At 38.2% G+C, this 25,211-nt stretch overlaps 1 protein-coding gene and 1 pseudogene across 1 annotated transcript; both read right to left on the reverse strand.

The window, feature by feature from the left end:
• Positions 1–3,606: 3,606 nt before the first annotated feature.
• On the reverse strand, positions 3,607–4,365 carry LOC149203129 (uncharacterized). Its single transcript, XM_089401772.1, has 2 exons — positions 3,810–4,365; positions 3,607–3,718 (listed from the first exon to the last, which is right to left on the reverse strand). The coding sequence occupies exons 1-2, from the start codon at positions 4,310–4,312 to the stop codon at positions 3,607–3,609; spliced, it is 615 nt and encodes a 204-aa protein (XP_089257898.1). The 5' UTR covers positions 4,313–4,365.
• Positions 4,366–15,042: 10,677 nt separating this feature from the next.
• Positions 15,043–24,513, reverse strand: LOC149203130 (protein TIFY 10a-like; annotated as a pseudogene).
• Between the last annotated feature and the right edge of the window lie 698 nt (positions 24,514–25,211).

Consider the following 25,211-nt stretch of genomic DNA (forward strand, 5'->3'; position numbering starts at 1 on the left):
CCCTTGACTGGTAGGCCAACCTACCTGGCTCAAGAAGGTAACTCAGGGAGTTTTGGCACTCAAGATTCTCAGGGCCATAAAGAATAGGGGTGTCATATGTTTTCGGTTCTAACCACATTATGATGTGGATTTTGGATGGATTGTATCTTTTTCTTGGCACAGCAACATTTTGGCTTACAACCTAGTAGTGATTTCTTGTGGCAACCTAACTGTGTGTTGATAAGAAATTTTCAATGGAATATGTCTTTCTGTAAAATATTAATTATGATAAAACTATTTCTATAAGTTATTCTGTGCGCACTGTACAAAGCTCTAAACTAACTTATGGCTCCAATAAGTGGACCGTTATAATGTGATGACAGTGCTGGGCAAGTTTACAATCACTTAACACTGAATAGAAGTCTACACTCACAATTAGAAACACCTCCTGCTCGCTTCTAATGTACGAGGCACTAGTAGTAAGGAACTCTATACTTAGCATGTTATTGATTGAATTAGAATGAATAAGAACTTTACATTGCTGGAAACTAGAAATACAATAAAGAACATAGTTATGATTTTTATCAATCACCTAGGGGAGGGTCGCCAATACATGTGCGCCCTCCCCGCCACGTCATAATACCACGCGTCAACCCACATGGCTCCGGTACGACACCTGTCCACCGTGGAGTATGCCCAACTTATAAAGAGCATGTGTTTTTATATGTGTCAGTAAAAATGATGGAAGTATCTAAATTAATCAAATCAGTTGATGAACAACTATGAGAATCATATTGTTCCATCTTGTTACATCAACTTTCCAAAAGCAATTGAGAAATTTGGGTGCACAGTAACCTAATCAGCTATATGACGAATTGTGGCTTAGTCATTAATTCTTTTCTAAGCACCTATTCACCTTTTTCATTTTCCTTCATGAGTAGATCAATTGTTTGACAATTACAATAATTTATAAATCTACAAAATATAAACCAGCGTAGACCCATCTTAAGATGGGATCTTTTAAGCATCAAGAGAATCATGTCTCTGTTTCTTTAGATCCCTTTTTACACTTATGAGTTCTGGGGTTAATATTGATCTATAACAGTGTATTACGGTACAGAAAAATTATGAATTGCCTCTAATACATGTAAGAAGGAAATTCCAAAGCAGTAGGTATACAAAAATCCCACAAAATTGCTTCAGAGCTCAAAATCTACAGCATGTTAAGCTTTCCTGTAATTTAAACTTCCCTGCACAAAACTAGGCATTGCAAAAATAAGAGAGATTCAAAGGAAATCAGTGTACCGAAAGGAAATCCAGAGTAACTGCAATTGTGGGTCTTGTCATCAACGCTGGAGATAAATAATGTTTAAAATTTGAATGAACCTTAGGAAAGATCAACAATCAGGCAGAAGCACATGCCATTCTTAAAGGGATTGAATTGGCTCTTGATAAGAGTGTTCACAGTATCTAATGCATGGCAACTAAGCAACAATAATTATGTTTTTTGGAATAGAGATTATACCGACTCCATAAATTTAAAATTTCAGTAGGTCATGTGCTATATACGGGTCAAGGAGGGTTTTGATTCAATATTCTTTTCACATATTACAAGAAATTTACATTCAGAGGTACACAATCTAGACAATTCAACAGCTACAATGGACACCAGCACCCTACAAATATATCACTATTATCAACACATTCTCCTCTCCCGATAGCTCTGCACTCCTTATATCCCTGTTCCCCAAGCAACTAGGAAGAAAAGTTTCAAAAGTGCATAGAAATCTGTTTGCAGAATCAAATATTCCAACTTAGCACAATTCCTACACATCCCTTGGAAGTACAAAGGTTGTCTCCAACACAAATGGCAGACCACCAAAGAAATGGACTCTCCTATAATTGTGATGAAAAATATGCTCCAGGTCATAGGTGTAAAAAACAGAAATTGTTCCAAATTGATATGCCCACTCAAGACCTGACCGAAGACATAACTACTGAGAGACACTGGAGTTACAGGTTGAAAACACCAACACTCTGACTCAAGCAGATATCGAACCTATTTCTTCATGAAGAACGGTCAATCTCTCTGCATGCATTATCGAGCATTTCAACTCTAACAAAACCCTGACAAGGAAACTCTAACAAAACCCTGACAAAACTCTAACAAAACCCTGACAAGGATTTAATCCTATAAAGTTTGCTAGTAAAAGCTGAGCGATATTAAAAGGAAATAAAAGAGTAGAAGCTTTGTTCATAAAACAGTAAACCCTACCCATTTCTGGACTATATAAACTCATCAGCTGTAAAAACAAAATAACCTTCAAATAGAGATGCACCGTCACAAGTGAAAACGATCTCAAAAACTTAGCACTATGCAAGGTTTTACAGCATAAGGAAATCATAATATTCTACAATGAGTAAATCAAGAATAGTAGCGTTCAAACAGTATCCAGAGAAGTCAATTTAAATAATAGAGAATGCAACTTGTGTGTAAAATTCGGAATAAGACTTTCATAGAAGGAAACAAGCTAACAGTTATGACTTCAAGAAACCATAAATAAATTAACAGTATAATTGTGATTAAGGTCGTAAAATGTCCACGGCTTCCATACAAATGTCCATACAAATGTCCACGGCTTCCATACAACACTGTAGCCCAAGTCAATTTAAATAATAGAGAATGCAACTTGTGTGTAAAATTCGGAATAAGACTTTCATAGAAGGAAACAAGATAACAGTTATGACTTCAAGAAACCATAAATAAATTAACAGTATAACTGTGATTAAGGTCGTAAAATGTCCACGGCTTCCATACAAAGTCCATACAAATGGCCACGGCTTCCATACAACACTGTAGCCCAAGTCAATTTAAATAATAGAGAATGCAACTTGTGTGTAAAATTCGGAATAAGACTTTCATAGAAGGAAACAAGATAACAGTATAACTGTGATTAAGGTCGTAAAATGTCCACGACTTCCATACAAAGTCCATACAAATGTCCACGGCTTCCATACAACACTGTAGCCCAGAGAGCAACCTGAGTAGCAAGTCTGCGAAGAAGCTTCATAAGGGTTTAGTGAGGCTTTAGAAGAGCCTTCCCCTCCGAGCAGTCGAATATAAAACAAACAATAGCACGAAGCAGAGCACTCAGAACTCAAGCAGAGCACTCAGAACTCTATGAAAGAAAAGAGAAACCCTCATATCCCAAATGAAAAAGATAAAATAGCAGGGACAATAAAAATGCAGCGTTTTTATCTATAAAGCAAACACAGTAACAAGTCAATTGAGAGCAGCTACAGAGAGTTTCGAAAGTTGGTCTGGGCTCATTTCCGCGATGTTCCATTTTCCCTTTGTCTTTCTGCTCGAGGCCGGCTATGCAAGTCAGGGGAGAGCAGCTACAGAGCGTTTTGAGGGCTAAAACAGGCTAAAACAGCCAAAACAGACAGAATGCCATAGAATGCCTAAAACCCTAAACCCTAAAACAGCAAAAATGCCATAGAATGCCTAAAACCCTAAACCCTCAAAAAATTGCTCAAAATACTGCCATAAAATGCCATAGAAAGTTCACAAAATATCCTGTTAGAGATGCTTGTGTTGAAAAACACAGAGTAAAGCTGGTAGGATTAAAAATCCCACCGGTTACAGGCCATGGATGGTCGCCGACCTCCCCCACCTTCCCCACAGCTCGCCAGACCTTCTCCACACCTGCAACGTCCTTTTCCACACCTGCAACACCTGCAACAGGAAGAAAAAAGCCATTAGAAGCTATTAGAGATCACAAAAACAACAAAAACAGCAGAGCTAAACCCTAAAAATGTTATGTTACCTCAAGCTCAGTAGAATGGCGACCGACTCCTCCCCAAACAACAAAATCGCCGAATAAGACCACCACCAGAGAAATGCTAAACAACCGGCATTCCATGTTAAACAACTTGCATTCCAGAACGACCAAGAAATCCAGGCGGAAAAGCACAAGAAAAGCAGAACCGCTGTCCCAGCCAGAAACCCAGAAACTCCATCAAACCTTCGCACCAGCACACGAATAAACGACTCTGCGCGCAACAATACAAACCCTGTCAACCGAACACAGCATTCCCCCAACACAGGTTCTAACCACCATGCGCGCAGGTTACAGGGCCGTCCCGCGCCATCTTCGACGGGGGGCTTCGCCCAACTACCGGCCCCGAGCAGAAAGACAAAGGGAAAATGGAACATGGTCGAAATGAGCCCAGACCAACCATGTAAATGGCGCCAAGTTCGTGTTTTAATGTTGGAGGTGATAGCCCACACGGCCAGCTCCACGGTGGACAGGTGTCGTACCGGAGCCATGTGGGTTGACGCGTGGTATTACGACGTGGCGGGGAAGGCGCACATGTATTGGCGACCCTCCCCTAAGTAGCAAATTTTGTTAGATTCCTATGGAATTTATAATTTATAGGAGTAAGGTACATGAAATATATTTCTACGTATAAAAATATTATTATCTTGCAACTTGTAATATGGAATTTGATTTTCTTTAATTGATATAGGAAGCTCATTAACATAGAATTTGTTCACGATAACTCTATTCTATTGAAAAATATGAACTTGTATTTTCTTAATATTGCATAATTATGAATAAATTGAATTGAAAAGGCAAATGGATTTATACATTAATGTTGGACACCTATTCTATTAAGAGGAGTTAGTGTGAAATGTCACTATAGCTCAAGAGACCATTTGGCCTATAAAGATCAATAGTTACAACGAATTGAATAAATATGTAAATTTTGTTAATAGAATGTAATTCATGTTTATCTTTAGCATTTGGTCCATTTCATTTATGTTATTTAAAATGGTATCAAAGCGGGCAAATTTTAGCCTTGCTCCAATTTGAGCCACTTGTTTTGTGGCCTCTATGCAGTGCTTCCTACCCTGTTTTTCAGGCTGCAGACCTACACTAGACCTACACTAGAGATACTTAGTGAACATTTTAGTTTTTAGTGCAAAATGTTATTCTAAGCAACTACACTTTTGCCAACCAGAAACTCGAACCATGCTATTGTTCAGTGTACACAAATGCATTCTCCTCTGCCCAACGCTCCTATTCTGACTACTCTCTCCATTGGTTTTTCTACAACTTGCATTTGGCCTGAAACATTACATTGAGGAGCCTTTCTCTCTTGTGCATAAGGAACTAGGAATTTTCTGCGTTAGAAATAAGAATATAAATTATGCATTGAATTTCATCGTTCCCTCCAAAAAATTTGTGACTTAACTCAACCCATTGATGGCAAAAATTCCTACTAGATTTGCTCAACATCCTTTTGTCCATGCCATATTGGCAAGTGCCACAGTTAGTTGGGTGTACCTATGGTGAAAATATTGAAATACCTCAATAACGCTCTTGTTATTTTGCGTTTTTAACTAGTGTAAGTTGTTTAATGGTCGAAAGTTATTTTCACGAAATTCCATTCCATTTATGTGCCGGATTGGCAGATAAACAAGGTAAACAAACTGGCGGAATAGGAGGTTGATGACCTGTCTATACACCTTCACGGCCTGAATTTTTGCCCGTGGTTAACCAAACTCATGTCATTTTATGTAATTTCTTCTTGACTCATGCCATCATTGCGTGATTGCTTCGCTGCCAAGTTCGAGCCACGACTTGTTTGGGAACAATATCAACCATTTTCTTTCATTCAATTTCAACCATATGCAGTGCTTATTTTGGTGGAGCATAGCCTTTAAATGGTTACATTGTGTGTTGGAGGTACTACACACCTAGGACCTTCATTACTAGCACATGCAGACACTTAGTTAGAGCATGGGACTACATGCAAGATCCTTTCTGCATGATTTACTCCCTGATTTGCTCTTCCTTTCGCTCCATAACTAGCTAGTTATTCTACATGATTTACTCCCTGATTTGCTCCTCCTTTCACTCCGCAACTGGCTAGTCCTTCTGCATGATTTACTCCCTGATTTGCTCCTCCTTTCACTCCGTAACCAGCTAATTCTCTCCGAAACTTGTTGTAGGTGTTGAGTCCTCTCATTGATCGCCACTATGGTGCATTACCTTGGGATATTCACCCAGTAATGCTATATCATGAGCATTGTAACCTATTTTCTGAATCAATCATTCTTTTTTTTGTTCTTTCGATTCTTTTAGTGGCTTTTCTCTGCAAAGTTGTGTGTTCAACCTTTACTAGCTAAATTCATCTATGCATGTTTTCTAACAAATTTACATGGTATAAGAGCTTGGACGTAGGTTCGATTCCCCCGAGGGGTGTTGGAAGAATCACCGCACCTCTATGGAATTCGTAATTTCCACCCTGGGGATCCTAGTTACTGGTTTGGAACTTTTACCAACACCTATGGGTTTTGGTGTAATGGAAAACCTCTTCATGGTATCAGAGCCCATAGGTTGCTAGATAAAAGGCGCACCAGTACTTTATTTTTTAGGTATTATAGCTTGGAGATCGAAGATCGACAGAAAATGGATTTTCCCAAAGCATCAATCCTAACACTGTACAGCTATCACGAATGGAAGGACCAAATGGCTTGATACCTTTGTCAAAAAGGGTTGTACAGGATTACCATGGCTGTAGAAGTGGAACTTGCTTCAGCCATAGAGAAATCCAAGTAACTCAGCTGCATGGATGAGGCCCACAGATCCATATGCATGTGCAACTCCCCAGAGTTGCAGTTCCATCTATCTGCCTGCAGTACTCCCAATGAGATTTGGAAAAAGGTTGAAGAAATCTACATGAAACAGGATGACATGAAAGGAAATTTGCTCGAAGTGGAGCTGCTCTCATTGGATCCATGAAACTATGACAAAATTCAAGACTTCTTCACCAAATATAATGATCTATTGCTGCAACTCAAGGGTTGTGGAATTGACAAATCCAAGGAGGAGAGTCACCAAGTTCTCTCTATTATGTCAAAGCTTGGACCAGAATACTCCGTCTTTGTGTCTACATTTCATTAAGTAAGGCTCGCAACAGGTAAATCCTACATTATGCCTTCTCTCAAAGAGTTCATGGAGTCACTCACTTTTGAGCAAGATAAACTCATTAGCATGGTGAAAATCAAACCTCCAAAAGTGCATGCATTTGCTGTGCATGATGGCAGCAACAATAAAAGTCATAGATCTGATTCAAATCAGAAAAATTAGTAGCAAAAAGACAAGGGAAAAGTGTATTCCCATCCAAAGAAAGAAGGGTACACCAATCCCTTCAATGACTCCCCTAGCTCCAAAAATGAGAAAGGGAAGAAAGGAGACAAATGCACCTATTGTCACCGAGGATTCCATCCAGAATCCTCTTGCATGAAGAAACAAATTGACCAAATGGCAGAAATCCTTCAGAAGCACAACCTTAGGGACCACATCCCTCAGGGCGCCAAGAAGAAAACTGAGGATCCACCACATGGGAAAGGAAACAATTTTCATGCTTTAGTTGCAATTAACTCTTCCACTGATGCATGGATTATAGCTTTTGAGATTCTAGTGCATCTCATCATATGGCTACTACAAAGGAAGTCTATTCCTCTTTGGATGCATGCAAAGGACTTCCCATCCTCATGGGAGATGACTCACCTATTGAGGTCACCGGAAAAAGTAGAGTGGAACTTTTACACGGAAGCTTTGAAGATGTGCTTCATGTTCCAAAACTTTCGGTAAACCTGCTTTCAGTTTATCAGATCACTCATTCTAGCACTGGAAAGAGAGTGGAATTCACTCCAGATGCAGTGAACATATATGACCTACATAGCAACTCCGAAATTGCAACCGGTGAGGTAAACAATGGAGCTAAACTGTATACATTTTCTGAATTTATTGAATCTGAATCCTCCTTATTTCTTACACATGCTGATGATAGTAGTAGGCTTTGGCATGAGAGGTTCGGTCACTTAAGTTATAGGTATATGCAGCAGCTAAGAAAGCATGAGATGGTGGAAGGCTTGCCAAATATGAGTTTCTCCAAAGGAGTTTGTGAAGGGTGTGTCCTTGGCAAACATCCTAGAGAAAAGTTTGACACCGGCAAGACTCACAGAGCATCCTATCCTCTAGATCTGATCCATAGTGATCTCATGGGGCCTTTTCCTCATCCTTCCATCAACAAAGAAAGGTATGTGCTTACATTTATTGATGATTTCTCACGATATACTTGGGTGTATCTTCTCAGGGCCAAATCTGAAGTTTTTGCGCACTTTGAAGATTTTAAAGCACTAGTTGAGACACAGTCAGAGAGAAAGATCAAAGCCCTCCGTACAGGCAATGGGGGGGAATATGTTAACACAACACTTCAGAACCTTTGCCTTGAGTCCAGCATACAGTTGCAGCACACAGTTCCATACACTCTGCAGCAGAATGGAGTTGCTGAGAGAAAGAACCGATCTCTCAAAGAGATGGCTTCCTGCATGCTGCATGCTAAGTCACTACCTCATAAGCTATGGGCTAAAGCACTTAATTGTACTAACTACATCCAGAATAGATCTCCTCATAGATCTGTCAAGGATCAGACCCCCTTTGAGGCTTGAAGCAGTACTAAACCAGGGGTCACCCACTTCCGTGTTTTTGGCTCCCGAGCATGGGCCAGGATCCCCTCTGAAAAGAGGAAAGCTCTTGATCCACAAAGAATTGAGTGCATCTTTGTTGGATACCCTGATGGTGTGAAGGGATATCGCCTCCTGATTTCCTCTACGGACAAGCTCATCATTGAGCAAAGTGTCCAATTTGAGGAAAGTCTCTCGCATGCACCTCAATTTCCGCATGCAAACACCTTTTATCTACCTCATGACCAAGATGATGACTCATTACACTCAAATGCAAATACAGAGCATGCAGATGCAGAGCCAGATTCTTCAGATACAAATCCAATGCATGCATATGATGTTCCACATCCAATCCCAGATCGAGCTTCCAGCAATGAATCAACTTCCCCTGTCATAAATAAGAGAACAAGGATCTTAAGTGAGATATATGCACAAGACAACCTGGCTGCTAGAAATGGTCTTGTGGGGGATAATTCTGATGTGCGGAGGACTAGCTCAGAGTTTATTGAGCCTCCTCTTGCCCTCACTACCACTGACCCAACACCATCCCGACATTGTCATTTGGTTCAGTCTTCTGATCCGCAGTCTTATGTTGAGGCTGTTGGGCATCCCTCTTGGGAGTCCGCCATGGAGGAGGAGTATAACTCCATCCTCGAGAACCAGACCTGGGATCTAGTCCCCTTCCTTCAAGAAGGAAACTTGTTCGATGCAAATGGGTCTACAGGACCAAGAGTGCTGCAAATGGGAAAATCACCAGACAGAAAGCCAGGCTAGTAGCCAAAGGCTTCCAACAAGTGCATGGCATTGATTATGATGATACCTTTGCTCCAGTAGCAAATATGGATTCCATATTCCTTGCACTTGCCATTGCAGCTGCCCAGGGGTGGGAAGTATATCAGATGGATGTGAAGAATGCTTTTCTTCACGGAGACCTATCTGAGGAGATCTACATGGAGCAACTATATGGTTTCATTTAGGATTCACCTTTGGTCTGCAGACTGAAGAAGTCTCTCTATGACCTTAAGCAAGCCCCGAGAGCTTGGTATGCAAAGATGGATTCTTTTATCTTATCACAAAACTTCGAAAGATGTATGTCTGATATGAATGTTTACATGCTCAGGACACATGATTCTCTTCTTATCTTAGTTTTGTATGTGGATGATCTCCTAATCACCGGCAGCTCGGCTTCAGCCATTGCTGCAGTCAAGAGGGCCTTGCATGATAGGTTCTTGATGACAGACATGGGTCCATTACACTTCTTTCTTAGTCTTGAGATTAGCCAAGATGCCACAAGCATGAAACTCTCTGAGGCTAAGTATGCACAGGATCTCCTCGAGAGATTTCACAACACTAACTGCAAGTCAGCACCGACTCCTTTTCTGTCTGGGGTCAGCCTTGAGGATGGAGGTGACACTCCATTAGTTTACAGTACTCTCTACCAACAACTAGTGGGGAGCTTACTGTACCTCATCCAATGCAGACCAGATCTCTCATATGCAGTAGGGGCAATTTCTAGATACTTGTAGGAGCCGCATGAGCTACACTGGAAAGCTGCCAAGCGCATCCTCCGATATGTGCAGGGCACCATCACCTTCGGGATTCACTATGCAGCAGGCACTGCATTGAATCTCCTTGGCTTTACAGATTCTGATTGGGCGAGTGATAGCATTGATCGCAAGTTCACCTCTGGATATTCACTTATTCTAGGGTCTGGCCCTATCTGTTGGTCGAGTAAGAAGTAGGCTACTATTTATCTCTCTTTAGCTGAGGTCGAGTACAAAGGAATAGTCAACATCACCATTCGGGCTTTGTGGCTACAACACTTCCTCACTGAGTTGGGGGTCGAGTTCCACCAGCCCACTTTCATTTGGTGTGACAACCAGAGCACTCTCAAATTTTGCAGGGATCCATTACAGCGGCAACGGACGAAGCACATAGAGATCCATATGCACTACATCAGAGACTTGGTACATGATCGGGTCATTGATTTGCAGTTCTGTCCTTCAGCAGAACAGACTGTAGACATCTTCACCAATACATTCACTAAGCAGAAGTTTCACTCTTTGCGTGATCGTCTTGGAGTGAAGGACATAGTTTCTTAGCAACTATCTTTTCTTCCTCTTTTCTTTTGATTACATTGTATTTTTTTTTGTGGGGGGGGGTGGTTCCCAAGAGGTTTTCCCTCTTCCCTCAATTTTTGTACAAGTTGCATTGTATTTTGGGTGACCTTTGGCCTTAGTTGCCAGGGCCCATTTTATATTTTTCCCCATAGTGGTGTTTAGGGGCGTTGTTGGAGGTACTATACCCCTAGGACCTTCATTACTGGCACATGTAGACACTTAGTTAGAGCATGGGACTACATGCAAGATCCTTTCTGCATGATTTACTCCCTGATTTGCTCCTCCTTTCACTCTGTAACAGGCTAGTTCTTCTGCATGATTTACTCCCTGATTTGCTCCTTCTTTCACTCCGCAACTGGCTAGCTCTCTCCGGAACTTGTTGTAGGTGTTAAGTCCTCTCATTGATCACCACTATGGTGCATTACCGTGGAATCTTCACCTAGTAATGCTATATCATGAGCATTGTAACCTATTTTCTGAATCAATCATTCTCTTTTTTGTTCTTTCAATTCTTTTAGTGTTTTGGATATGCAAAGCTGTGTGTTCAACCTTTACAAGCTAGATTCATCTGTGCAGGTTTTCTAACACATTTACATTGTGTGGCTTCGACCTTTTTCATGTTGCAATGGTAGATTTGGTAATGGTATCATTCACAATATATATATATATATAGATATAGATATATATATATATATATATATATATATATATATATATATATATATATATATATATATATATATATATATAGAGAGAGAGAGAGAGAGAGAGAGAGAGAGATAGATTGGAGGGATACATACCATTATAATCTATTATTAATTTGTACTCTGGTCAAATATCGTTGAACGTTGGTTCTGAAATTTGGTTTAGAACACTGCTTCCTAACACTAGTAAGGAAAACATTGACACTATATTAATGAATGAAGCATTGGTATCTATGTTGAAGCCACTGTATTGTGTATTGAATAATCTTGGTTATGAATGCATTGAACATGTTTAAGTGGAGCGTTGAGTCCTAAATGCGTTGAAGTATGTGTGTTAAAGTCATGCAGTCCAAACATTCACCCCTAGACTCTATCGATTGGAAAGTCTGTAGTTCATACCTTCAAGAGGAAACAACCTTCCCTTTAGTTGTTCATATATGTGCAATGGTTCACCGTGAGTGAAGTGTTGAACTTTCGGAGGTGCATTAAACTCTATTTAAAATTGTGCCTTATATGTTGCATTGAGTATTGTATGTATGTTTGCGCCTTATGTGTGTGTTGTTGAATTTCCTTGTACGCATTGAATTGCCTTATCCGTTGGGCTCATAAATTTTTTACAGAGTGTTATTTACACCAAATTCCAGTATCTTTATATATGTGTGTCAGTGAGTTTATATACACAAGTGTTGATATAGCGTTGAATTCGTGGCTCCATTCAAATTTATTGAAGCAATATAAATGGTATGTAAAACATATTGAATGAAGTGATGGTGTACGTTGTTGAAGTCGTGGCTCCATTCAAATTTATTGAAGCAATATAAATGGTATGTAAAACATATTGAAGGAAGTGATGGTGTACCTTGTCCATGTATGCACAAAAGTAGAGATGTCATATGATGAGATATTTTTAGAATTTGACTTATAAAATTCCATATCCCCACCTACTGGCTAAAATATAGCCTACAAATTCGACATTGTGGAAGGGATCATATTGATAGGTTATAACATTGTCATTTGAAGTTCAAACCACCTATGTTTGTTTCAAATCAAAGTTTGCACTGGTGACTACATTCATTGCGTGGTGGGCTTGTCATAGGCCTAGAATCTTCTCTTATTTTTAATGTGTTGAGATTACAAGTGGGTATTTTTTCCCTCATCATTTTGTCATTTCTTGAGCTTAAAAAAAAATTCCACATTTGATGATGCAGTGGAAGTGTTGAATGCCTTAATTCATTCTATTGTCGATGAAATGGTAGAAATAATAAAAAGCACTCTTTTTGACATTAAAACACTCTTTCAAAATGCACAAGAAAATATTGATTTTTGTAGTTTGATTCACAGCTACAACGAGATGAGCTTCAATAGAGGAGTTGTCATTCTAAACTATTTCCTGTTCAGAACAATCCTTTGTTGGAGATTGAGATAAACACCCAACCCATCAACAACAAGAATATGAAGTTGAGGTTGATTCAATGCCCAGTTCTAGATTAGATTTTTATGCAGATGTAAAAGTTCAGTCTACACTTCTGAAGTCTATCATCAGACCTTGGGAAGAGCTTGTCAGCAACAAGCACATAACAAGTCTTGGATATGATAAGGAGGAAAATTTTCATATTCCAGACTACTCAAATACCATCAAATTTAAGAGCGTTGGATTTCTTCACGACGATTCCTCACCTATTTCTGCTCCTCCTCCACATTCACAACAAATTATGAAATACCAACATTGTGATAGAGTTGGCCATGTGAAAGATCACCGTTTTGATCATCACCTATGAAAACATTGTGGTCAACACGCTCATTCTTCAAACAGATGCTTCAAAAACAAGCCTCTTGCAAGAACAAAGATTCACCTTGGATGGATCGCTTCTTGGCAGTGGGCTTCAACAACCAAGAAGATATTTAAAGCATACCACAAAATTTGTTCACGAATATTAATAGGTCTTATAGTTGATATTTCTTCATCTTCTCACCTTGTATTTGACATGGGGCGAGGGAATTGATAGTCATATACAAGCTTCAAAGCCACATCAAGCGAACCTTACCCACAACCTGAACTAGCTGCCTGAGCCTATAGCCAGAGACAACCATACCTAGATTCAGAGTTGTAGCTATAGACATAGAAGTCTCTAAGCATGCCTTTCGTTAGTGACCTTTCTTAAACCACCGCAGGTTGAAGACCTCCATTTTCTAAATTAATGGTCTCCCTCTTCAAAGAATTAATGAGCACTTCCTCTAGTAGAAGACTTCAACTTCTTGCGAGATGTGGAAGAGTTTCAGGAATTGCACTAAGCGTTCCAGTGTTGGTGGTCATCCTAAAACCACTACCAGTTGAGACCTTGAGTTCTCCCACCTTATACCTTCATTTCAGAGAGCTCATTCAACCTTTTGCTGCCATGCATTTTTACACATTTTGTATTACAACTCTCTTCTTGGACTCTTATATACCCCTTTAGATGAAGGAGAAAAATGTTAGACACCTAATCTGCTAAAAGTTGGTGTGAAATGTGAATAGTCACCAAAATCCAAGTACCCACTTGATATATGAAGACCAAAAATCACAAAATATAAAAATATATATAGTTAATAAAATGTAATTTGCATTTATCTTTTACATCTGATATATTCAATTTTATGTGGTTTAACATAATTATAAACCAAATTATAAAAATATATACTTACCTTTCCTTAATATTTCATAATTATAATCGAACTGAAAAGGTAGGTGGGTTTATACGTTAATGTTGCCCGATTATAAACAAAATTGAACTTTGAGCGGAGATGATAACAGCTTAACCTTATTAAGAAATCACCATATCACATAACACATTTCGTTAGATTTAGGCTTTATAATTTATAAGAGTAAAATACGTTAAATCTATTTCTATGCATAAAAATGTTATAATCTTGCAACTTATAATATGGAATTTGATATTTTTTTTATTAGTAGGTGAAGCTCATCAACACAGCATTGCGCTTTGTTCACGATAACTCTATTTTATTGAAAAATATATACTTGGATTTCCTTGATAGTGCATAATAATAAACGAATTGAAAAATTAGGTGGACTTACCCGTTAATGTTACATAATTATAAACCAAATTACAATGTGGGTGCAGTTGTAGTAGATGACAACTTTACCTTATTAAACTTTACCTTTTAAAGAGATCACTAAATCAATCCATATAACATAACAAATATAGTTACAGAGATTCTCATGGAATTTATATATTTATTATAAATTAGCTAGATACGGTTGGACATGTAGACATAATCCCAACGTACATGAAGTACATTACTGACTTTCTACTTTTCAGGTCACAACCCCTCTTAAATCAAGAGATACCTTTTTTCTTTTGTATAAAAAAATTATTGAATAATCTTTCTACAATAAATAAAAGAATGAATGGATACCTATTTAATAATTAATGTTACGATCTAATCTTATGGGCCCACAATAAAAGCGTAAATAAATTTGACAAAAATAAATATTTATGTACCATATGAACGGTGCTAAATAAAGAAATTGCTTAGTAGCTTCAAGCTACCAAACCCAACGATGTGAGAGTGGAAGCTTCTCTGCAAGCTTTGCTTGCTTCTGCTGCCTATAAGCTTCGCTTGTCAGGGTGTACTCTCAATCTAAAGTCGACCAAAACGATTTGGTTAAAAGATTAAAAAATGTCGCGTGATGCCATTAATAGTAAATGACATCCACCGATATTTTAAAATCATTGTGATGGCAAGCCAACGAGAGGTTGATCTGGTCGTCAGAATCTTTCCCTGCTTTCCACGTTGTCGTCGGCTTCATCGTGCTGTAAGGAGCCACTATGTTGATTCTGTACCAAAAAATTTCATTTCATCCGTTTAATACACATTTGCCTACTCAGTCATCTAAACTTACACGGAAAATAATTACGAGTAAATGATTTAAATATTGGAATTGCTATTCAATCTTTTGAATATACATAATTTTTTTTAGATGATCTAGAGTTGCTTTACCTTTCCTTTCGCTTTTGGAGAAAGCGTTGCACAGATAATTTCGGAACAATGTGCAGGCCTGCCTGAGAAAAAAGTTAAAAACAATGCTAAAAACACAATTTTCAACCTTGAAAATCTTTTTATAATTTTTCACATTCTGTTGAATAGCATGAACCGCTTTTGTCAATATAAAATATTTTACGATCTGCGTCTTACCTATGGGAAGTCTTTCAGGCTGATCTTCATTGTCAGCGTTCGATGCACGCTTGGAATGCAGCGGTTTCAATATCTGTTGGATTTTTGCTGATATTAATCTGAGGTCTTCTTTTCTTGCTCGAGCTCATAGAGCCGGCAAGCCTAATAACGGCTTCTGCCTGCCAGGAAAATGACGAAATAAGCGTGACGCCAAGAGAACTAAAGATGCAAACGTTTTGTAAAAAAAAAAAAATACGAAATTTGTTGTGAATGTATTAAATTTGTTGATCAAAATAATACTTCTCTTTTTTTGAAATGGGAGAGGCTAGTTCCCATCAGGAGCTTTTTTTATTGACCCTCTTTTTTTTAATATATATATACAAATCAGCCACAAACTAGCATCTAACACATCCCTCGCATCATATAAGAAGCTTGTTATATGCTGCATCTCAGCCGACACATTGTAAACATTCACCATTCCGTTATAAAAAATAACAAATTGACCTGTGGACTGCTGCTCAGGGGATTTTGCAAGAACTGATCTGTTGCAAATAGTGCGAAAAACACGAAGTTCGCTGCTTCTTTTTCTTTCAGATGAAAAAAGTGATATATTTATTCTGTATAGAAATTACATATGTTTCAAAGTCTGCATCTCATAGGAGCATATCAGAATTATATATCCAAGATAGCTAATATGTAAACATGCATAAAAATGAACCTTATAACCAGACCAGGATAAATAAAAGATTTCTATGCTAATTCTGGGTTGTTTGTTGTAGTAAGATAAATCAGCATAGCATATTCTAGCATATGTTAGGCATATATCTGTATTTTTTCACAAACATGAAGAGCAAGATGTAATGCAGAGTAGTTAATCCGCAATAAAAAAGAGTATGTCCGGGTGTAGTTATCTTGGTAAAGGCATAATCTCGGTTTCCAACCAAGTCTCATCCATCTTAATCTATATGTGGAGCCCATCGAGATATTTCATGATGCCTTTTTTGGAGAGGCAGTGTGCTTCTACATTGAAGTCCTTACTGTATGGTGGAGTGTTGGAGAGGGTTTCAGAGAGTAGAGATCTGTTGGCTGAAGAGAGGATTTTTTGATGTTGGCATTCCCACATACATAATCAATGATGACCTTTGAGTCCCCATAAATGTGGATAGTAGGAATATTCAAATAATGTATGAACTAGAGGAGTCCCCATAATGCCATGGCCTCAGCGTTGGTGTTGGGACCCTTTCCTGCCCCCTTGTGTACCAAATATGTTAACTCTGGCAAATATAGGATAATGTATCCGCATCCACAACTGTTACACTGTGATGGTCCGTCAAAAAAGCCCGTAGGGAAGGAGATCTGCGCCCAGATTTGGGGTTTTTGGGCAGTTTATTGGATGTACTAGCATGTATTTCAGCTGAGATTGTGCTTTGAATTTTTTCCATCACCACTACCCAGCTTTCACGGCACTCATTGAAAAAAATATTGTTCCTCCACCTCCAGATCTCCCAAAAAACAATGGGTGGAATGAAGTGCCTGGTGCCATGCTACGAACTCCACCATTCAAGACAGTCTAGAATATCAGAGAAGAGTGGGAGCTGTAACCCAAATGAGACATCCAAGTTATTCCAAATTTTTGTAACCACGGGGTAGCTTATGAACAGATGCAAATTGTCCACTTCCGCTTTTCTACATAAAACTCAAAACCCAGGTCCAGACCAACGCCCTTTTTTTTTTTGTAGATATTCCCAAGTCAAGTTTTTGTTCCTCCAAACTAACCAGAGAAAAAGAGATTTTTTTGGTAGGAATACAAGAACAGAACAGAAGACAAATTTAAGGAAAGACGACAGATTGCACTAGTCGATTCAAAAATAAAGTTACGAGATGAATTCAAGGCGTTTGGAAAAGAAAGCATACATCTCGGCTTGGCTTGTTGTTTTCCAGGTCCGAATTCCAAACTAGTACTGTAATTTACGCCTGGTTCGTTTGATTTAGAGTCTTTCTAAACGCGTACAAACTCGAAAGCTACAGATGCACTTGGAGACATAGCGGGCAAACTGAATTGTTCCTATAAATCACCAAAATTTCCGCTGCAGCCTACCTTTTCTCAAAGCTCTGATACTCCTGGAATTAATCAAAGAGTCGAATACATGTAGATTATTTTATTTTCTGCATCTAAGTAAACTCTTCCATAATGATATTTTCCTGGTGAGAGGTGATTTCGATTTGATAAAATCACTTGAGGAAAAGAAGGGTGGCATTTTCCATCTTGACACTAACTCACACCTCCTCCACAACATTATTAACTCGATGAACATGGTGGAAATCCCTATTCGCAATCGAATCCACACCTAGAACAACCACAGAGGAGGTAAACATCAAATTTCTTGTTTGTCTAATCTCTTTTTAATCTCTAAATCTTTTCTTGCTAAAGATATTTTCTTGGGAGCTTCTATTTTACCAAGCATGGGGTCAGTTTAATGACCCATTTTCCTTGAGCTTGACATCAAATAGGCCCCAATAACAGGCCATTTATATTTGAAGGCTTATGGCTGTAGGATCCTTCCTCTGTGGATAAATCCAAGGAATGGTGGAAGGAAATGGAACTCCAAATCCATCCCCCAATGCCAATATTCTAGAAAACACTAAAATCCCTCAAGGCTCAAATCAAAAGATGGCCCCAAGGAAGATTCTACGAATGTTCTCCAAGAAAAAAAACTAATTAAAAGTCCAAATGGGATATATACAGTAACAAATTATCCTAGTGTGTCGATTCAAGCCTTAGCTCAACAGAAAGGATCTATCTTGGTGCAATAATAATAAAGAAGGAAACGTGAAGAACAACTCTAGAAACATAAATCATAAATCAATTTGTTAAAAGAGGGAGAGAAAATTACTAGATTCTTGCACATATTTATGCTCTGGCATCACCACCACAACCAAATATTTTCCATTCTAGAAAACTCTAGAAAAAAAACTCACATATGCAAGGACCTAGAAGGGGAGCTCAGGAATTTCTACAATAATCTCTTGAAAGAACCCTCGACCAATAGGCTAACTTCCATTAGAAAAATAGTTCCCACATCCATATTCTAGTTTCCCATGATCATAATGTCGCCCTCATGATAGAAATCACCCTTAAAGATCTGGAAGAGGTGGTCATGAGTATTCCTAAAAGTAAAGCCCCCAAGCCTAATGGCTTTACTACAAACTTTTTTCAAGTCTGTTGGCCATTCCTAGGCCCATAAATTTTAGCGCTGCCAATGAATTCAAAAAGATGAGATTTGCCCTTCCTACTCTCAATTCAAACTTCGTCACTCTTATCCTCAAGTCACATAACTATGTAGCTTGTGGCATGTATCCCTTTGTAATGTCCTTTATTAAACTATTTCAAAAATAATAGTCAACCATCTAAAATCCCTTCTACCTTCACTCATTTCAAGGAGCAATAAGGTTATGTAGAAGGGTGCCAAATCCTAGATGGAATCATTGTTGTGCATAAGCTCATCCACTACTTGAAAATACTCAAGAAAGTGAGCATGGTTATTAATCTTGACTTCTCCAAAGCATTTGATAAACTAAGCTAGTCTTACCTTTATCACACCCTCAAAGCTTTCAGCTTATCTCAAGACTAAACTGATTGGATTTGTTTTCTCTTCACCTCACCTTTCTTCTCCATTCTCCTCAATTCTCCTCAATGGTTCTCCCACCAAAACCTTCAACTCTTCAAGGAGCATTAGGAAAGGATACCCCCTATTTCCCTTCCTATTTCTCCTTGTAGTTGAAGGTCTTGGTAGAGTGCTTCAAGCTAGTAGAAGGAAAGGCTTATTATCCTATATTCGCCTCAGTAATTCCATGAATCCCCCACTCACCAACAATTTATTGAAGACACAGTGTTAATGGGTCAACCTTCATTCAAAGAATCTAAATCTCTAAAGCAGAGTTTGGATGAGATTTTATGGGCATCTAGAACTTCCATTAACCCCTCCAAATTGAAAATTTTCTTCTTCAATATCCATTTAGGAATCCAATCCCATTTGGACAGAATGCTCATCTTCCAATGATCTTCCCTTCCCATCATCTACCTTAGTGCCCCTCTCACTAGCAAATACTTAAAACAATTCATTGGTAATATCTTCTTGATAAAATATCCAATAAGCTCAATAATTAGACCTTCTGAGATTTAAACATCATTGGGAACCTCACGCTCCTCAAGCTTGTTCTCCAAGCTTTACCCATTTATAGAATCTCAATCTTGGTGGCCCCAAAAGGAGCACTTAGAACCATTCAAAATATCTACAAATCTTTCTTTTGGAGGGGGCGATGGGGTCAACGTATGAGTAGATAACGCAAGTGGGCCCTTATGGCCCGGGACAAACTCTTCCTTCCCAAATCTTGGGGAAACCTTATGTTTGAGACTCTGAAACTTTCAATAAGGATGTTATGGGTGCCAAATTGTGGTGGTGTTGGATTCAAAAGGGCCAATATCTCTAGAAAATTTATGGCATGAAAAATGCATACCTCACCACTCTCTAATCCAAAAACTAAAGTTGGATCATTCAATGTTAGGATCTTCTATATGGACTCTTGCTTAAAATAACAAATCTCTCATACAGACCCATAGCTTTTGTTAAATATGCACGCACTTGTGGCAGGACTCATGAAAACAAATGCCTAAATTGGACCAGCAAGAGCATCTCAACGATCTAAAAATATTCTTGGTAGGCAACGGTTACATGCAAGTAAATAAATATTGTTGGCCTCAACATAGAAGATCTTCATGGTGTGCTCGGAAAACAATATATGACTGTCCTTCGGGAATCCCCTTATGGTTATGGCAAACACTACAACGTCATCTTGAGCAATGCCTTATCCTAATCACAAATGGCATTGACACACTATGTTGGGGTTATCAATCAACAGGCATATTCACTATGATGGAAGTGTACTCCTTGGCCACTAATACCATCTACGCCCCCAATGCTAACATGTGGCCCAAGATTTCTCACTTCCTATGGCTATTGGCTTGGAAGAGAGCCCTGACTTGGGATAAAATCGTCAGAAGTGACTACGAAGGATCCTCTATTTTCTATATGCGTAGAGCTAGTCCCAAAAGTGTTGAGCATTTGTTCATTGATTGTTCATTTGTGGATCAAGTTTGGACAAAATTATATTCCTACTTAAGGAAGTAGGAAGATAGACACAACTCACTCTTGGAAACAATCTCAGCTTGGAAGCCCTTCCCTTTCAAAAGCGAAATCCTTAATAAAGCATGGTCTCTCTTCCCTGGATTCATATTTTGGTTGATTTGGAAAGAAAGAAATAGCCAAATTTTTAAGTAAATTCCATCCTCTTCTTATTCTGTTTGGTATAATGTATCATTTAGTGTAATAGGGACCACCCTCCTCTCCTCGCAGATTGCCAACAACTAGTAGATCTCTCCATCTAAAGCACCATTCTATTCTACCTTTTAATTTTTCAACCAACATCCACCCACCCAACCTCTCTCTCTCCTCATCCCCCCCTTCCCCCCTTACTTGGTCCCCCTTTCTTCTTGGCTTTATCAAATACAAATTCGACAGTGCATCCAAAGTCAACCCAGGATAGACAAGTTATGGAGGCATCCTTAGGGATGACAACGACAATCTATTATTTGTGGTTGTTGGCATTTTAGGCCACGCCACCAATAATGTAGTTGAATTCTATGCATAGGAAATGGGATTGTAAATCGCCAACCAGCAGGGTTTCAATAGGCTCATGGTGGAAGGAGACTCTATGTTAGTCATCTCCACCATCAAGAAAATTTTATCGAACACTTCTATTGACAAGCTACCCAAACATTTGCGTCTGGAGAATTTCCTTCACAACAAAGCCATTCTTCTAGCTTCCAATAGCTCTGTCATCCTCCTTCATGTTTTTCTCTCTAATAATAAACCTGCTAATAATTTACCCAACTTCGCATGCTCACAAAACAAGCTTCAACTTTCTAGACCCAAGTCAACCATCTCCTCCTCCCCCATCAATCTCCCCATGCAACTCCATGGTTCTTTCAGACCTCTCCACCTAGGCTCCTTCAGATACTTCTAACCCCCCCATCGGGTTGCCCCGCCTAAAGACCTTACAACACCCATTGGTGTATCTACTACAATATGATTGGCATTGGTTTCTCTGTGTCTTACAATAGTTCCATCATTTTTTAATGAAGTCTCTTTTAGCACTTATATACTTTCAACAGGGTTACAACAACCTGTTACTCAATTATTTTTTTGTTATACTTTATGTTCTAATGACTTTGGTAATACACTTATCTATTACAAGATGTACGTAATTTCTTAAATTTGTAGTCTCTTGGATTTGTAATCTACATTTCGGTTACTGGTCTAGTTTCCCTAATAATAAATCGTAGTAAAAATAATGTTAACTATGTTATACATTTAAAAAAATAGATCGATAGATTTGTTTATAATAACTTTATTTTATTTAAAAATGTATACTTGAATTTCGTTAATATTACATAATTATAAAAGAATTGAAAAGATAATCAGACTTATACGTTAATGGTACATAATTATAAACCAAAATATAAAATATATACTTAGATTTCTTAAATTTTACATAATTGAAAAGGGAAGTGAACTTAAAAATTAATGTTGCTTGATAAACAAAATTAAAATGCGGGTAGAGTTGTAGTTGATGACAACTTTACCTTATTAAAGAAATCACCACATCAATCTATATTACATAACAAATTTCGTTAGATTCCCATGGAATTTATAATTTATAAGAGTAAGGTACGTGAAATCTATTTCTATGCATAACAATGTTATTATGTTGCAACTTATAATATGGAATTTGATATTATTTTATTCATATAAGAAGCTCATAAACGTAGAATGGAGCTTTGTCCACGATAACTCTATTGTAATGAAAAATAAATACTTAAGGAAATACTTGGATTACATAATTATAAAGGAATTGAAAAAGTAGGTGGGCTTATATGTTAATGTTGCATAATTCTAAACCAAATAAAAATGTGAGTGCAGTTGTACTAGATGACAACTTTACCTTATTAAAAATCACCAAATCAATCTATATTAGCTAACAAATTTCGTTACCGAGATTCCCATGAAATTTATATAGTTAGAAAATAACTAAATACTCGTGGACTTGTAAACATATTGACAACGTACATGATGTACATTACCAACTTTCTACTCTTCACGTCACATATAAGATCCCTCAAGAGATACACTTTTTTTTTTTTTAATAAAATTATGAATAATATCTTTACCATAAATGAAAGAATAAAGAAATTGATTAGCAGCTCCAGGCTAACAACCCGAACGATGTGAGAATGGAGGCGGTGCTTGCTTCTGCTCACGGTGGTACTCGAGAGAAAACGCGTTCCTTCGCTCAATTTAATGTCGATGAAAACGATTTCGTTAAAAGATTAGAAAATGCCGCGTGATGCCTTTAATGGTCCATACCATCCACAGACATCTGAAAATCATTGTGATGAGCAAGCCAACATGAGGATGATCTGGTCGTCTGAATCTTTCCTGCCTTTCCAAGGCAATGTCGCCGGCTTCATCGTGGTGTAAGGAGACACTCTGTTAATTCTGTGCCAAAAAAATTCATCCTTTTAATACACATTTGCCTTCTCAGTCATCTAAATTTACATTAAATAGAATTATCTTAATTGATTTAAATGCTGGATTTGCTATTCAATCTTCTGAATATACATAATTACATAATTTTTAAAAATGATATGGAGTTTATTTACCTCTCCGTTCGCTTTTGGACGAAGCCGTTGCACAGATAATTTCGAAACAATTTCCAGACCTGCTCGCGAAAAAAGTTAAAAAATAATGTTAAAAACACAATTTTCAATGTTGAAAACCTTTTTATACTTTTTACATCTTGTCGAATAGTATGAAGTTATGAACCACATTTGTCAATATAAAATATTTTACGATCCACGTCTTACCTATGGGAAGTCTTTGAGGCTGACGTTCGATGCAGGCTTATGATGCAGCGATTTCAATATCTGTTGGATTTTGTTGATATTAATCTGAAGTTTTCTTGTCTTCTTCGAACTTATAGAGCTGGAAAGCCTAATAATGGCTTATGCCTGTCACGAAAATGACAAAATAAGTTTGCGAACAAAGATGCAAACGTTTAGTCAAAAAGATATACGAAATTTGTTGTGAATGTATTAAATTTGTTGCTGAGATCAATATAATACCTTCTCAGCCGGCACATTGTAAATATTCACCATTCCGTTATAAAAAATAACAAATTGACCTGTGGAGTGCTGCTCGGGGGTTTTTGCTGGCACTGATCTCCTTCAAATAGTGCGCAAAACACAAAGTTAACCTTATCATACATTTAAGCTCGCTCAGCTATCAAGAATTAATAAATAGATCAAATTACAAATGTCTGGACATGAAAATACCTCGAAACCAGATCAGTTTGGCTGATTGCAGAGGGCATAATAATTTTTTTTTCTGCAACTCTAGTGTTTGAACCGAAACCGGTGCATACGGGAAATAATTCCATCAATTCCGCGTGACTGGATGCCTCAGAGCGTCCACTAAATCCCTTGGCCCGATGATTGACATGAGCCAAATCGCCTTGCTTGTCATCTGAAAGCTTGATTGACGAAAGCACCTTTTGCATCATCTGCGGTTTTATCCGTGACAGATCTTGCATTGTTACATTCATCAAAATAAATACGAAATCAGCCAAAACATTCTGCTAAAACAAGAATAGAAGACAAATTTAAGGAAAGACTGCATATTGCATCAGTCGATCTGAAAATAAAGTTGCGAGAAAAATTCAAGGCGTTTGGAAAAGAAAGCATACATCTCGGCTTGGCTCGCTGTTTTCCAGGGCTGAATTGCAAACTAGTACTGCAATTTACACATGGTCGGCTTGATTCAGAGTCGTTCTGAACGCGTACAAACCCGAATGCTACAGATGCACTTGGGGACATAGCAGGCAAACCGAATTTTTCCTATAAATCACCAAAATTTCCGCTGCAACTTAAGTTTCTCAAAGCTCTGATACTCCTGAATCAATCAAAGCGCCAAATACATGTTGCTAATAAATAATTGGCAAGCAAGGGTGGTGATAAAGGAAAGGTGAGTAGAATACGCTGCCTTGCAAGATATAGAGTTAAAAATAATGGAGAAATGGTTATATGGTTGTAACGCATCTCCTTAGTTTAGGATTAGTTCCTAGAGTTTAGGAGGTTGTTTACAACTACCTAATTTTCAGTGATGTATTTAATATTGTAATATTCATTTGATGTGATGTAGAGTGAACGAGAGTGAGAGTCTCCTCTTTGTTTGAGTGCAGTCTCCCAGGTGCTGTACACACTTGTGAGCTGCAACTCCTTCATTTAATTCAAAGTTTGATTTTTATCTTGGTATCAGAGCTTAGGGTAGAGATAGCCTCAATTTTTTTTTTAGGGATGTATCATTAGTTACATATCTGTAGTGGTAGGAGTGCATGTAAATGTATTTGTGTGATCAGGTGGAACTGCAGTAACACCTGGAGCGAAGGGTCTCAGATGACTGATCATCTCTGAGCCGAAGAAAGGGTTGGAGCAGTTGGCGCGGATTTTTTGCAGACAGTCGCGCCAATCCAGAACAGAACAGAAGAGCGCGAGTTTTTAAAGAACAGACGTGC

The sequence above is a fragment of the Pinus tabuliformis genome, chromosome 2_1 (genome assembly GCF_031772625.1).
Source record: "Pinus tabuliformis cultivar Carrire ecotype Pingquan chromosome 2_1, CPIR1, whole genome shotgun sequence".
Lineage (NCBI taxonomy): Eukaryota > Viridiplantae > Streptophyta > Pinopsida > Pinales > Pinaceae > Pinus > Pinus tabuliformis.